The sequence below is a fragment of the Carettochelys insculpta genome, chromosome 4 (genome assembly GCF_033958435.1).
Source record: "Carettochelys insculpta isolate YL-2023 chromosome 4, ASM3395843v1, whole genome shotgun sequence".
In the NCBI taxonomy this organism is placed as follows: domain Eukaryota; kingdom Metazoa; phylum Chordata; order Testudines; family Carettochelyidae; genus Carettochelys; species Carettochelys insculpta.
Window position 1 is genome coordinate 89255606 of NC_134140.1, and position 14010 is coordinate 89269615.

Below are 14010 nucleotides of genomic sequence, written 5' to 3' on the forward strand. Positions count from 1 at the left end.
AAAAATCCATAACTTTGAAACATGCATTAATAAACCAGTATTCTGGAATGTTTTTCTTTCAGTTTTAGGCCATTTTTGTTAATAAAGATAATGTTTGAGATCTCAGTGAAATACGTATTAATACTTTTTCACTGTTTGCACTAAATTTCAAGTAGTCCAATGTCATTAAAGTCCATTAATGTTTGCATTCTAGATTGTTCATTCAGTAAATACTCCTTTTCCCTCCAGTGGTAAAAATTCTAGCCAAAGAAATGTTTAAACTTTTGACTGCCATGATATTGATGGAGAGGAGTTGAAATAATCTGATGTACAAGTATATCTATCTTGCAATTACAGCGTATATAAAAATAATCCAAAGTAGCTTAGTGTCATCCACAGAATTGCTGAGGGTGCAGTCCATCCCATCATCCAGATCATTAATGAAGACATTGAACAAACCCAGCCCCAGGACAAACCCTTGGGGCAGTTTGCTCGATACCAGCTGCCAATTAATAGTAATAATTAAGGAATCACAGTTTAGAATCCTGCAGTTGTGAGGAGGATGTAAAGGGATTGCACTGACTTAATTTTGAGAGACTCAAACTGTAATTTTTGCTTTTGTGGTGTGATTAAGGTATAATTTCATGACCTCATGACAATCCAGATCCACCTTTAGACTTTTTTTAATTTCCGTCTAGCTCAGATTCTGTGGTTCAGCTCTAGAACCTGTGCTGTTTCTGTGCTGGTATTTGCCAATACTGTGCACTGGCACCTCGGCAGCCCCAGCCAGGGAATTAACTAGGAGTGGGATGTCAGGGAGCCAGCGGAGTACCAGCTCCTTCCCCCCCCCCCCGCCCCCAATTTGATCCTACCGTCTTGTAGAGTGCAGCTCTTCCATTGGCTTCACCAGTGTTGAAACAAACATACAATAAGGGCTGCCGGATCCTACCATAAAGATGCTTTTCTTCCTAAACACACTGCATGAGGTAACCAGCAGTCAGGTAAAGGTGAATAGAGCTGCTTCTAAATTTAGTTGGGATCAAGGTGAATTAAGGTAGAAACTCTAGGTCATATGTCAGGAGCTGCTAAAAGTACATCTGAAAGACCGAGCAGGAGAGAGATGTGGAGAAAGTGTCAGTAAAATAGCCAGAAGGCCGTGGAGACTTGCACCTCTGTGGGGATCTTTCCAGATGTGGAAGAGTCTGACAGATCTTTTGTCGCAAAACTCTTTTGGGCCTTAATTTACTTGTGACTTGAGCCTGTCAATTTTTAAGACTTTTTAAACAGACATTGAACAGGAGCCAAACACTGGGGACCCTTGGATCTAGATTGTGCACTTATCTCTGCATTTAAATACCTGCGGTAAACTGACATGATTTGAACATTGGTCCCTTTTCTTGTCTTCTTCCAGGTGAACAGGAGCCAGCAGTCAGCAGTGATTCTGATATATCATTGATTATGGCAATGGAGGTCGGACTGTCTGATGTGGAGCTTTCCACTGATCAAGACTGCGAAGAGGTGAAATCCTGAATAACAAGCAGAAAACCCCCACCTAAACTAAAGGGTAGGCGTGAGGAGCAGGGATACACACACACTCACACACACACTCACACACGTGCATACACCCCTCTAGAACACTGTCAATCCAGTGCAGTCCATTCTGAGATGGTCACGAAAAAGCAATAGCAACAGTTGTGTCTACCTGGATACAGTTTCATCATTGACATCTGTCTGTGTTGTTCACGTGGAAGATGAAAGCTTATTGTTTTCCCACATGCTTAAAAGCAATCCTGTACCTCTTCAGTGGCTCATACCTGTGCAACTGAAATGACAGCCTGAGTGTTTTCTACTCTTGTTCCCGTTTTTCTTTTTTAAAGAAGATGTTTATTTATGGTTGATTACCAATGAACCCTTTTTTTTTCATTGACTGACCCCAGCTTTTCCAAGAGTTCAGTCTGGAATTCCTGTTCTCTGATCATTTCCCGATCTGTCTCCAGGATTTATTATTGCCTTGACATTTTTGCATGAAGCATGCATGGCTTTGGAAAGAAATAGTGCTTCAGCACTCTGTATTAATGTGAAGCCTATTTTCTTTAAGATTTTAAAACCTTTCAAGTGGGTCTTGGAGAGTCTGTCTTCAAGGGGCCTTTACCTTTGTGAGTTGAAGCCCTCAATTAATTGATGTTGGTGAGTTCTTTAAAACTGCATTATGTTGGCTTCCACTTACAGAGCTCAATTAAATGCACAGAGAGTACATTATGTAAAAGAAAAAAAGATGGCATTTAGCTTCATCCTTTCCTTGGTATTATTTTCTGTCATTAATAGCTTCTGGTACATTAATGGCCTTCCTTGTGACTTCGTAGTTCACTAGCTGGAAAACAGGATCTAGTTTAAAATAAGAAGTTTTTCCTTAAATTTAAAAACAAAAAGCAGGAGATCAATGAGTGTCTGAGCAGTTTCAAGACACCACTTGGTAATCCCTATGTGGGTGTTTGTGGCTAATAGAAATACTTTTAGAAAAGGCCCGACCTGCAAAGAGGACTAAAGTTTCAGTTTCCAGAATAAATAGCTGGACATATTGTTTCCCTTCATATTTTAAGTGCAGTTTTTGCACATCATTGTTAACAAACACAAAGGATTTAGATGAATCCTAAATTCACTGTTTTCTAGAGACCTCTGAATGTGGCAGTACAATGATTGAGATAAGCTACCGGTATATTTGAACCTGAAAAACATGGCAGGAGAAGTATTCAATGTTTTCTTTTTCTTTCTGGCTGATAGGTTAAAAATTAAGGCATTGCATGATTGCCAAAACCTAAATCTTTAACTATTGACTGTCATTGACTATAATTTACAGAAAGTTCTATTTTATTGCTACTTATTTAAGGGGCAATTTTGCGTTTCAATCAAAATATTCAAGTACAAACGATGACTTTCAACTTGTTGTTTATAAGAGAGTGAACATTTTCTTTTGACAGAACATTTGAATCGCATTACCCCCTTTTGAGCAGGTGAGTAGAAGCAACAGCACACAGCTCACACACAAATTGAAAGGAAAGGAAACTATTTTCACCTATTTGTATTAGAATTGAATCTCAAAATGTCATTTTGTTCTTTCAGCATTGTTATTTTAATCTCCTCTTTTCAGGCATTTATATTTTAACTTAAAAAATGTTCTCCCTGCTGAAACATGGCATCTGAGGTCTTGCAGTAGGAGACGTTTGTTTACCGATACTTTTTAAAAGCTTGTCGATTCTTTCCTAACATAAGAATGGCTGTAGTGGGTCAGACCAAGCACCTTCAGGTAGTGGCCAATGCCAGATGTCCCAGAGGGACTGAACAGAACAGCCCTCTCCTACCCTTCCTACCTATCCTGGCTAATAGCCATTGGTGGACCTATCCTCCATGAATTTATCTAGTTCTTTTTGAACCCTGTTAAAGTCCTGGTCTTCACAACATCCTCTGGGAAGGAGTTGCACAGGCCTACCGTGCACTTTACTCCAGGATGGGACAGGGCAGAGGGGAGAGAGTTTGCTGGACTTTTTTTGTCCAGTTATGACTCAAACAATTGCTTCTATCGATGAAATTTTGAGTATAATTAGTTCAGACAAGTGAATAAAGAACTTTCAGCAAAATAAGCCAAACTTATGATTATGATGCATACACCAATACGATTTTATGTACCCTTTGTAAAATATATATTTTTGCTTTATCAATCAATCAGTTGGAAATTCACTCAGTTTGAAAAGCAAGCTAAGGATACTGTCTGACTCTTCACCTGTTTTGAGTCACCTGTGCCAATACTTGTGGCTTTATAATCAGACTTTTGTTAACTTCTTCTGTTCGTTGTTGCTCTGTGTGTGAAGCATCCACACGAACCTCAGGGGAATGTGACTGATGTATGTCCCTGGGCACAAGACACCAAAAAAGCCCCACTTAAGCCCTAAAAATAATGCTGAAATGGATGGAAGTGGTGCATAGACATTCTGTAGGGGGATGAAATTCACCTAAATTGGCTACATAGGGGGGGAAAAAAGGAAACTGATTTTATACACAAAGTGCTCTCCATAAAAAAAGTAACCAAGCTGATAAAAAGAGAGAAAAAAATCACTCCTCTCTCCCAGTTATGGTTTTCATACATACACTGAAAGCTGTCTTAACTGATACTCAATTAACCGGTATTCTCAAATAACTGGCATGGACTCCGGGCGCTATCAGGTGTAATGAAGGAAACCAAAGGGGGAGACCGAGGGGCCACCAAACAGCATGGGGAGTGGAAGAAAGGGCCCCAGTCGTGAAGCTAAGCAGAGTGGGAAGCGCGCATTAGCCCCTGCCCAGCGTGGCCGGCTGTCTCCGGGACAGGACAGGTGCTGCCACACCTTTTGGGTGCTTTTCTAAATGACCACAAGTCTGGCATGGAGACGCCACCACCGCTGCTCCCACCCCCAGATCAAGGCGCAATTCCTCCCTTGTTGGGCTCAGTTTTACATGGCGTCTGACTCCCTCGCCTCCTCTACCCTCCCCCCCAACCTGTTGGGCTCTCTCTTCATAGGAGAAGCAGCCACCCCACCTCTGCCCCAGGCAGGGAGAGGGGCTGAGGCAGCACATGGGAGGGGCTCTGCAGTGGGGGACACTCCCAGGGAAACAACATGCCCAAAAGAGCAGCTCGTTGCACATCCTCTTCCCAACGCCACCACCACCTCCTTTGGCAAATGTGGGGCTAGTTTTATTCACCTTGGGGCTGGTTATTTTCAGTTCTTCGGGGTGGGGGCGGGGTTACTGTTGCCCACAGGGCCTGCCGCTGGGAGCTGCTTAACCCTGGCAGGGAGTGCATCAGGATGGGTGTCTGGAGCAGAGGGAGCCAGACACACGCACACACCCCTTGCATGGCAGCACGGGCCAGGGCCTGCCCCTGGGAGCTGCTTACCCCCGGCGGGGAGTGCAGCAAGGCAGGGAGGCAGAATGGGCCAGGGCCTGAGCCACTGGGAGCATGAAGAGGGCTGCGCTGGTGGAGACAGTGTTCCGGGAGCTGGGCTGCCAAGGCCTTCAGGGAGGGGAGCGTTGCTGTAGTACAGACCCCAGGCGGTGAAAGAATCTTCTCGGTTATCCATAATGTTTGACTATCCGGCAACCTCCTGGCCCCGAGGCTGCCAGATATGGATGAGTTTACTGTATGATTTAGATAAGAGTAAGTTAAAAAGATGGTCAGGCAGAAACCTGATTTTTGAGTTGACTGTGACCCTTTAACACCAACATATTTGCAAACTATGAACAGACAGAGCGATCTGACTCATCCTTAAAACCAGAACGCGGATTCATTGTAGCTGACTCTACACACTTAGGTTACTTCAAAACTTCTGTTCACTGTTAAGTCTCACTTTTGACATTTAATTTATCTGTCACCATCACATATTGGGAGGATCCCAAGAGCCCAGCAGAGGAGAGACCAGTACTTCAGTGCAAGAGGAAAAACAAAATACCCCAAACATGCTGCTGAAGGAAATTAAGCTTTTATTCAGTATTAAATCACTGCCTCCGCAATAGTATTAGAGGTAGCTCTGTTCAAGGATGTGCCATATTTCAGGTCAGACATAAACCCTGACTCCTTCTGGTCATTTTCACAAGTGTTAGGATATCCTGGCCAAATTGCAATGTGGGGTCTTCGTATTTAATTCCCAAATTCTACCTGCAGATTCACTTGGCTAAAATACCCTTCCATTGCTCTCCCAGACTGCTCTGTTAGTCTGCACTCTTCTAAGCTAGCCAGCTCTGTTGCACTTCACTGACACACCAGTCCAGGCAGGCCCTTAAGCACCTGTTAAATCCATCTTGATTCAGGAAAGCACTTCAGCACATGTTTAATTTTAGGAAAATACTCAGATCCCCCTGGTCTGGTTGGGACTTGGGCACGTGTTTAAAGTGAAGCACGTGTTGTGAATGGGGATGCTTTCTGAACTCAGACTCTGATTGATGGTGTTATTTGTGTTTGAATTTGTCTAACACCTTGGGAATCCTGGGCTGAAAGATCATTACGTTACATCATTAAACCCACAAAATCAAGGAAGTTGGTGTTAACATAGACTCTCCATAATGCCTCAAACCGTGAAGACACATACAGTAACACATATAGGCTCTAATCCTACAAATACTTAGAGATAATTAACTTTATTCATGGAAATAGCCCCCCACTGGCTCCTATAAGGCTACTCGTGTGAGTAAAATTAAGCACATATATAAATATTTTGCAAGATTTAGGGAATGTAATACAAGAGTCACACTTGCTTAGACCTCCCTGTACTTTCTGCGTATTGTTACGTTTAATATTGGGGTTCAGTATTAAAGGGTTAATCCAGCTCTGAATATTTGTTAACTTCAGGGCCTCTGATACTGATTGTACAGTAAAACCCTGAACTACGCAATTTCGACTTAACGCATTGAATAGATTAATGCGAATCGAAAAGAAGGCGTGAACGTTAAAGGAAAGCCCTAGATGCCCCTCTGAAACCACCTCCCCACTCATGCACCTGATGAAGTGGGTCTTTGCCCATTAAAACTTATGCTCCAAAATATCTCTTAGTCTATAAGGCGCCACAGGACTTCTTGTTCTCACATGTGTATGTGAACACGCACTCCAGGGGTTCCCAGCAGCGCTGGGGTCTGCCCAGAGCACAATTCTGCCGCCAGCTCCACCCTGGGGAGCCAGCTGGCCGGGGGAAATCCCTGGCAGCAATGGGGAATGGGAGCTAGTCGGAGTGCAGCACTCCACCCCAGCCCCAAGGAACTGCTGTGACCAGGGGGAAGCCCCGGTAGCACAGCAGCTGTGAGTCGGCCAGGTGGTGCAGCGCTCTGCCCACCGGCTCCAGCCCCCAGCACTCCCAGCTGACGGAGCCCGGGAGCAGGCAGACCAGCACGGTGGCACGGCTGCTCCTTGGCTCCCCCCAGCAGGGGCACCTGGCATGCAGACTAGCGGGATAACGTGGCTGCTCCTCTGTTTCCCCAAGCTGGGGGCTGCAGCAGGCCAGCTCACAGCTGCTTTGCTGCTGGGGATTCCCCGCTGCTGCTCCAGCCAGCCCCCAGTCCCCACTGCTGTCGGGGATTCCCCCCAGCCCTGTGGCTCCCTGGAGCTGGAGCTGGCAGGGGTTCTAACCGTCCCCTCAACTTGTGCGAAATTTTGAGTTATGTGCGATTGCCCAGGCATAAGTCAGGGGTCTACTGTACAGCCAGCCTATCTATGAGTCAGCCTTCCCTGGGGAAGTGGAGTGTTCCTGGAAATCATTCTCCTCCCTCAAACTGTAATGCTCTGTCTACTGCCTGTTTCTTTTCATCATCGCCACCACCATTCCTACCGGCACTGCAAAGCCCGTGGGAGTAAGTAGCTGCCCCTCGGTAGAGAGTAATATCATGCCATGTCGTTAGCTGATAAAACAACTCAGTGCTGAAGGGTATGTCAATAATAGATAAGCTACAGCTTTAGCGCTGAAGCGATGCCACTGTGGAGCTGTAGTGTAGACACACTCTACCGCAATGATTCTTTTGTCACTGTAGTTCACCCTCCTCCCTGAGAGGCATTAGCAGGGTCGATAAAAGAATTTTCCTAACAGTCTACTCTGAGGCTTGGGTCAGCTTAACTGCATCTCTCAGGAGCATGAGCTTTTCACACTGCTGAGCGGCAGGTCTGGGTCAACCCAAATTTTAAGTACAGGCTAGGCCAAAGAAAAGAAGATCCCTATTGTGGGAAGAGAATCCTCTTGCTTTTCCCCTCTCTTGCTGCTGTTTTCATCCCTGTGAGTATTTCTCTGATTTCCCGTTCACGATGTGGGTGAGCAGTGGGAAGCCTTCGTATTCTCCCTGGATGAATTTCACACCAAAGAGCACCTTTAACGCAGCCTTTTAAAACCTTCCAGACACTCAGCGTGTTCGGTATTTTGCAGTATAATTCCCAAAGTCACTGAGCTGACCAGGGATTCTGACTTCACCTCTGGGGAAGGGACAGGCTTGAGCAGCCACGTCAAGCGGAGTTTGTTGCTGTAGCTTTGTCTATACTTACTGGAAGATCAACATGCTGCAGTCAATCTTCCGGAGTTCAATTTGCATATAAGGTGAAGAGCAGCATAATCGACCTCTCTGAGCTCGGCTGTCTACCACTGTACTCCACGCTGTTGTGTTGAGTAAGGGACGTCAGTGTGAAACTAAAGAGGCTCGTACTTCACAATGGAAGTTAGCCGATTCTGATACGTCGATTCTAGCTACTCAAATGCCGTAGCTAGCGCTGCGTATCTGAAATCGATTTATTTCCCTAGTATAGACTTGCTCTGGGAGGGGCTGTTTCTCCTTTGTGTAAACAGCAGCCTCTGCTGCTATGTAACTTGGGAAACCTGATGACTGTTCAGGGACCAGCAGTTGAAGATGTGAATTTGGGCAGACAGAGCCCATACTGTGAATTTCTCATAGTTTTTTGGGGTTTAATTAAACTACATTCCAAAAGAAAAACTTAGTGTCTCAACCATGTAAAATGCACATGGACAGAACACTACACTTAAAAAAAAAAAAAGTGCACTCACCAGTTAGCCAATTTACACATGTGAATGCAGAAATGGGATTTGTCCCACATGCCAGATGTGCATCAAATCTTCCTGACTCACCTGGTCTGAAAAATTTGCATTAATTATTATGGGAGGTTTTTTTCTGATTTACAGTAGTTTTAGAACATGTGGGAGCACTAGGAAAATCCTCGGACAATAATTTGTAGACAGAATAATTTCATATTCATTTCTCTGATCTCTACAGTATTGAATTAATATGTATTAGTGCACAGACAGAATGATATGATATATATAAGAATGAACTGTCAGGAGAACACAGGGAGGTAGCAGTTTTAGTCAGTGTTTGATTTAGAGAAAGTAACACAATAAAGCTAGTGTAAAAGCTTTTTAATTGTTTAATAGTTTAATTGAGAACTATTGAATTTTTTGTGGGGCAGGCAATGAGTGGGGTTTGGTTGGGAAGTGGACATAAGACCTTTGCAGGAGGTTTTTCATGGACTTCAGTATGTCCCACAGGAAGTAGTTGTACAAGGTAAGTATTTTAATAGGAACTTGTCACATGAATACTTAGTGATACATTCTCATTTCTTCTAGAGATGATCCCAAGTTACAGACTTCAGCTCCACATCAGAATTTGAACTATCCTGAGGTGTGAGGGTGTCATGAACCAAGGTTTCGTTTAAGTCAGGGGTCAGCAACCAAAATAGCAAGAAGAGCCCTTTTTTTCAAATTCAGTAAAAAAAGTTAATAATTCAAGAGTCTCAATGCATGTGAATACGAAACGATCTTTAATAAATAACATTAAACCATACTTTTTGCAACTTCTATTTTAAGAACAGCCCATACAATGATTTTAATGCGATGCATGCTTACTGCAGGATGTTCACAAACTTTTTACATTTGAGGTTGCATTTTTTGTTGTTTCTTAGTGCAAATGAGACATAAAGACAGTCCAGCCAAACTTGATATAAATGCGAAGGATTGGCTCTATTCAGTTTGAAATTCTGTTTTCATTGCTGATTTTCCTCTTTTTTTAAGCCATTCCAACCGCACTTTAATTATGTCAATTTTACTTCATTGTTACTTTCAGTTTTCTTTCTTAAAATGCATTTTGCCCTTCACAGCAGGAATGCCACAAGCTTCCTTTTCAAAATCAAGACTTTATCAGCAACACAATCCAAACTCAGATTCAGGATCATATCCCAGTATGCACTGCACATATTAAAGGGTTATCCAATATTTTGAGATCACATATCATTTGCTATTTAGATATGAGTTGTTCATTATTGGGCTTTTAGACATTCACCAATTATTGAAAACAAGAAGAAGAAGGTTTTTTTTACTTTGCAATTATAGCATTGGGAGCCACAAAGAAGTCCTTAAAGAGCCATAGGTTGCAGACCCCTGGTTTAGGGCTATCTCAGTTTTCGGTTATCTCTTTCTCCTCTCCTGAATTAATTATTCAAATAGCTGAATTATCCTGACAAGCATTTACAGGCTGCTTTACACATATATGTGCCCTTAATTAGTAAACATCAGCTACTGATTTTCCATCACATGGATTTTATTTGTAATTCCGATGAAATGTAGAAACCTTATAATGCTGTAATTTGTGTGTATAAATTTCAGTCATACAAACCCATGAATTTTCTCTTCCTAATTTGTGTTGTATTACTTCTTCCAGGAAGATCTGTGATTAAAAGGCAATGATCAGGGCACAGGCTTTTATATAGGATGCAGATCGTGATTATAATGATTGGTCAGTGTTAATGCGTGTACAGCAAAGGCAAATGCATTTCAGCTAAGCAGCTGTGTATTGCCCAGATTTTATTTATAGGTAGCTTGTTCCTAACCAGTAACTGTCCCTAGGAAAGTTTAGGACTAACCAGATAGGTAAAAGTGAGCTAAGAATATGTCCATGTGGTCTGGGCTGATAAAGGTAGGCATTAGCGAATGATAACGTACTGATTTTTATTTCTCTCTTATCGGTAATATTTCTCCCCTCACCCCTATCATACACCCACCAGTAGGGATGCTTTTGTGGGTAAGTGTATAAGAGAAGGTTGCAAATCTAACAGGAATGCCATGTCATTATGAGTATATGCTGCATCCAAATTGATCTTATTTTACAAACTGATAGATATTATAGCACCAGATTTGCACCATCTCCTAGGAGTATTTTGGCCTTACTGCACCTTAACCAGTCCACATAATCACTTCAGTGTGAAACTGATCTTTCAGAGGCACACAGCTAATATATAAGGGGTCTTAGCCCACCCCACTCTGCTTTCTGTGTTGCAGAGGGAAGTGGACGTAGCCAGGACATCAGCAGTCCTCAGCTGCATATTTGACCACGATGGGCGTTGCCAAAATAACTCAGAGTATCCATTAGGTTGCTCTAACTCATCACAAGAGCACTGATCTTCCTGGAGAAGAAATAAAATCATAAGTGGAGTTGTGAGCCTCTGACTGTTGCTGTATGAAGTGTACCCACATCTTTGGGTCTGGTTTCTACTGGGTACAGGGCATGAATGTTCTTTACACTAAGCTAGTTCACACCACTCTAGCAACAAAAAGTGTTTCAATGTAAACAAGAATGATGGACTCTACTTTGTCTAGAAGATAATGAAGTTTAAATGATTAGTAAAAGGTGGTACCCTTTTCCTTGAGGGTTTGAGGATACCTAACCACTCTCAACACTAATGAGGTCAACTGTCTCACAGTTGGATTGTTAAGGAAAAGTGAGCATTGACTAATTTATTGTATAGAACCAAAGAGTTTGTGTATATTAGGCAATTAGTATCAACAAATTCAATTGGTTTTCTTCAAGTAATAATTTAAATAATATAGTGGAATATTTTGTAAGAGATCGGAAGGACAGGACGATACTGTTACTTTAGTGGACTTTTTTTTCCTAAGCAGAAGTTTTATCCAACGCAACTAGTTCTTTTATTTTAGTCCGCTGTTGCCTGAACTAATTGTTATGTTTGAAGTTGAAAAAAGAGCACCAGCTGGAATTTTTAGTCTGGAATTTGTTCATATACCAGATGGTACTTATTGATGGATTGAAATGGATAGTTAGGGAGAAGAGTGCCCTCTGCAGCACAGTTTCTAATCTGCCAGCCGGGAATTTTTTGTCTCCAATAAAAATGCTAGTTCCTCAGCAACTGGATATGCAGTTTTTTTAAAAAATACAGTGTAAAAAGAGAAGATGCATTAATGATGCCGTGATATTTAACTGAAAAGCCAGTGAAAGAACTTCTGACTTAAATAAAATCTGAATTTTTGAAGTGTGTTCTTTGTGATTTGGTGGAGTGAATGCAGGAAAAAAGGGAGAGAGAACATTTTTGGTTGCTTAACTTTTTAAATCATCAAAATCTACATCTTTGTTATGAATGTAAAAGGTTATTACAGTTGTGAAATACCAAAATGTTTTGTATGTGTACATACTCCCATCTTTACTTCCTATTTTTTGTTAGTTACCTGAAATTGCTGTAACATTTTATAGTTAGAAGTGTAAAGGGTGGGGGGGGGGGTAGGGTTTGGGAAGGCGTGTTATTTTTTAGCAAGATGTTCCTTGTATTTAGTGAACATTGAAAATGATTTTGTACTTGTCAAAATATACATTCCATCCATTTCCAGAAAATAATTATTTTTATTTAAAATAGTTTTTAAACAAAAACAAAAAAAAAAGTGGCATCCACTTGGCATGCAGTTCATGACAAAAGAATAAATATTCTGGTTTCCAGTAATGGCTCCACCATTTTATCTAGTGATGTATCTTCCAGCAGATTGCAGACCAGTACCAGCAAATGCCAATTAAAAAAAGGAAAAAAAAAATACAATATATAACTCTTGGTGTATTTTATTTTGTTTTTCAGAGAAAGAAAAAGGCCTGCATATCTTACTGAAATTATTTCCACTTAGAAACCTTTTACAAGAATAGTGAAATATTAAAAATTAGAGCATAAACCTGCTTTTCATACTTTCCTAAGTACTGGGGTGGGGGCGGTTGTTCCTACATGCAAAATGTATGTTTTGTTTTGCTGAAGACCTGCAATGGTTAACGTGTATTTTGGCAGTGAGGCTTTTTAGCTGGCTTTACAATCCATTTCTGCAGAGCTCTCAATGTGTGCTGTTTAGACCACGGACATTACCCTTCACCTCTGCATTAAGAAAAATTTCTAGCATCCAAACAACCTCACTTTGATAAGTAAAACAAAAAACCATGAAGGAATTACATGGTGGTATTTGCATAGACAATTTTTAATTAAGCATTCTTTGCTAGCTGTGAATTGTCTGCCTGAACAATGCAGTAGTGGTTTGTGAAGCAAGACTTTTTTTCTAAGCATTATTTTCTGTACAGTATTGCAAATGTATTTCAATTGTTAGATAAGTCTTTGCTCTTATTTTATTATACATACATCTTCCCCTTCAACGCACTTTATATCTCTTGAAAAATACGGGAGTCAGAGAACTATTATCTTTAAAGGGATTTGCTTGAAATCAAGAGGCACAAACTTTTATTTTGCTTTAGTATATGCTGTAAATGCTTAGGAGCATAGACCGTGGCTCGCTCAGTTGGGGGAAATGCTGAAATTTTAAGGCTGATCTTTGGAAACATTATTCAGTAGTACCACCTGGCTATTTTTGTGAGAGGGTTACAATGTAAATATGTGAGACTGTGTTATGTACTAGTAAAAGATTGTGAATACTAAGAAATTTTATTGCAAGTTTTTGTAATAAAAAATGATTTGATTACTGTCTCATGCCTATTTCCAAACAGAACTGTAAAGCCAATTCTTGTTGACATGACATTTTCAAGTGCTTTCTTGAGGAGTTCTTAAACTGAGTTTGGAGTTCACAGAAATCAGTGGCAGCATCTACAACAAGGCAAAAATAAATAAATAGTTCTGATGAAACTTGACTGGTATGTGGTGCTGCTGATGAGAGACTACAAAGTGTGCATCAGATAAACAAATTCGTTAGGGAGTAGTTTGAATTTATGTTGCCTGTGATACAGGTAAAGTCTAAATCAGCTTTCCAGAAGTTTGACTAATTCACTCATCTCCTGAACTAATTAGCCTCTGCTTTTACATTTATATTAACCAAAGCACTGTACTCAGTGGCCAGCTTGATGCTGCCAGTGCACAGAAGGACGAGGTGTTACAACTGGTTCTTTCTCCTCCTCAGTTGCTTTCCATGAGGAAGTAAAAGGAGCAGTGTCACTAATGAAAGTGAGAAGTGTCTTCATGCCCTTGTTATCATTTTCCTCTTTCTTACAGCCAGAAACGCAAGGCCCCAGTCACTGCCCCAAGACTCAAGCCTGCAGGAATTGTGGGGGAGCTTAATTGATGTTACATTGGCCACATACCCAATCATGGCATGAGCAGAAACAACTTCTCTTTAATCAAGTTAAAAGTGTATTTTAACACATGGGGAAAGACCTAGGTTGGAGGGGGAAGCACTGCTTTGCCAGAAAAATAGA

General features: G+C 41.5%; 1 protein-coding gene across 1 annotated transcript in view; it reads left to right on the forward strand.

Moving 5' to 3' along the window:
• Positions 1-13286, forward strand: part of RNF150 (ring finger protein 150) — a 185445-nt gene extending 172159 nt beyond the window's left edge. The window contains exon 7 of the mRNA XM_074993277.1: positions 1391-13286. Coding sequence (XP_074849378.1) covers positions 1391-1509 — 119 coding nt within the window. The 3' untranslated portion in view covers positions 1510-13286. The remainder of the gene's footprint in view (positions 1-1390) is intronic.
• Positions 13287-14010: the final 724 nt, after the last annotated feature.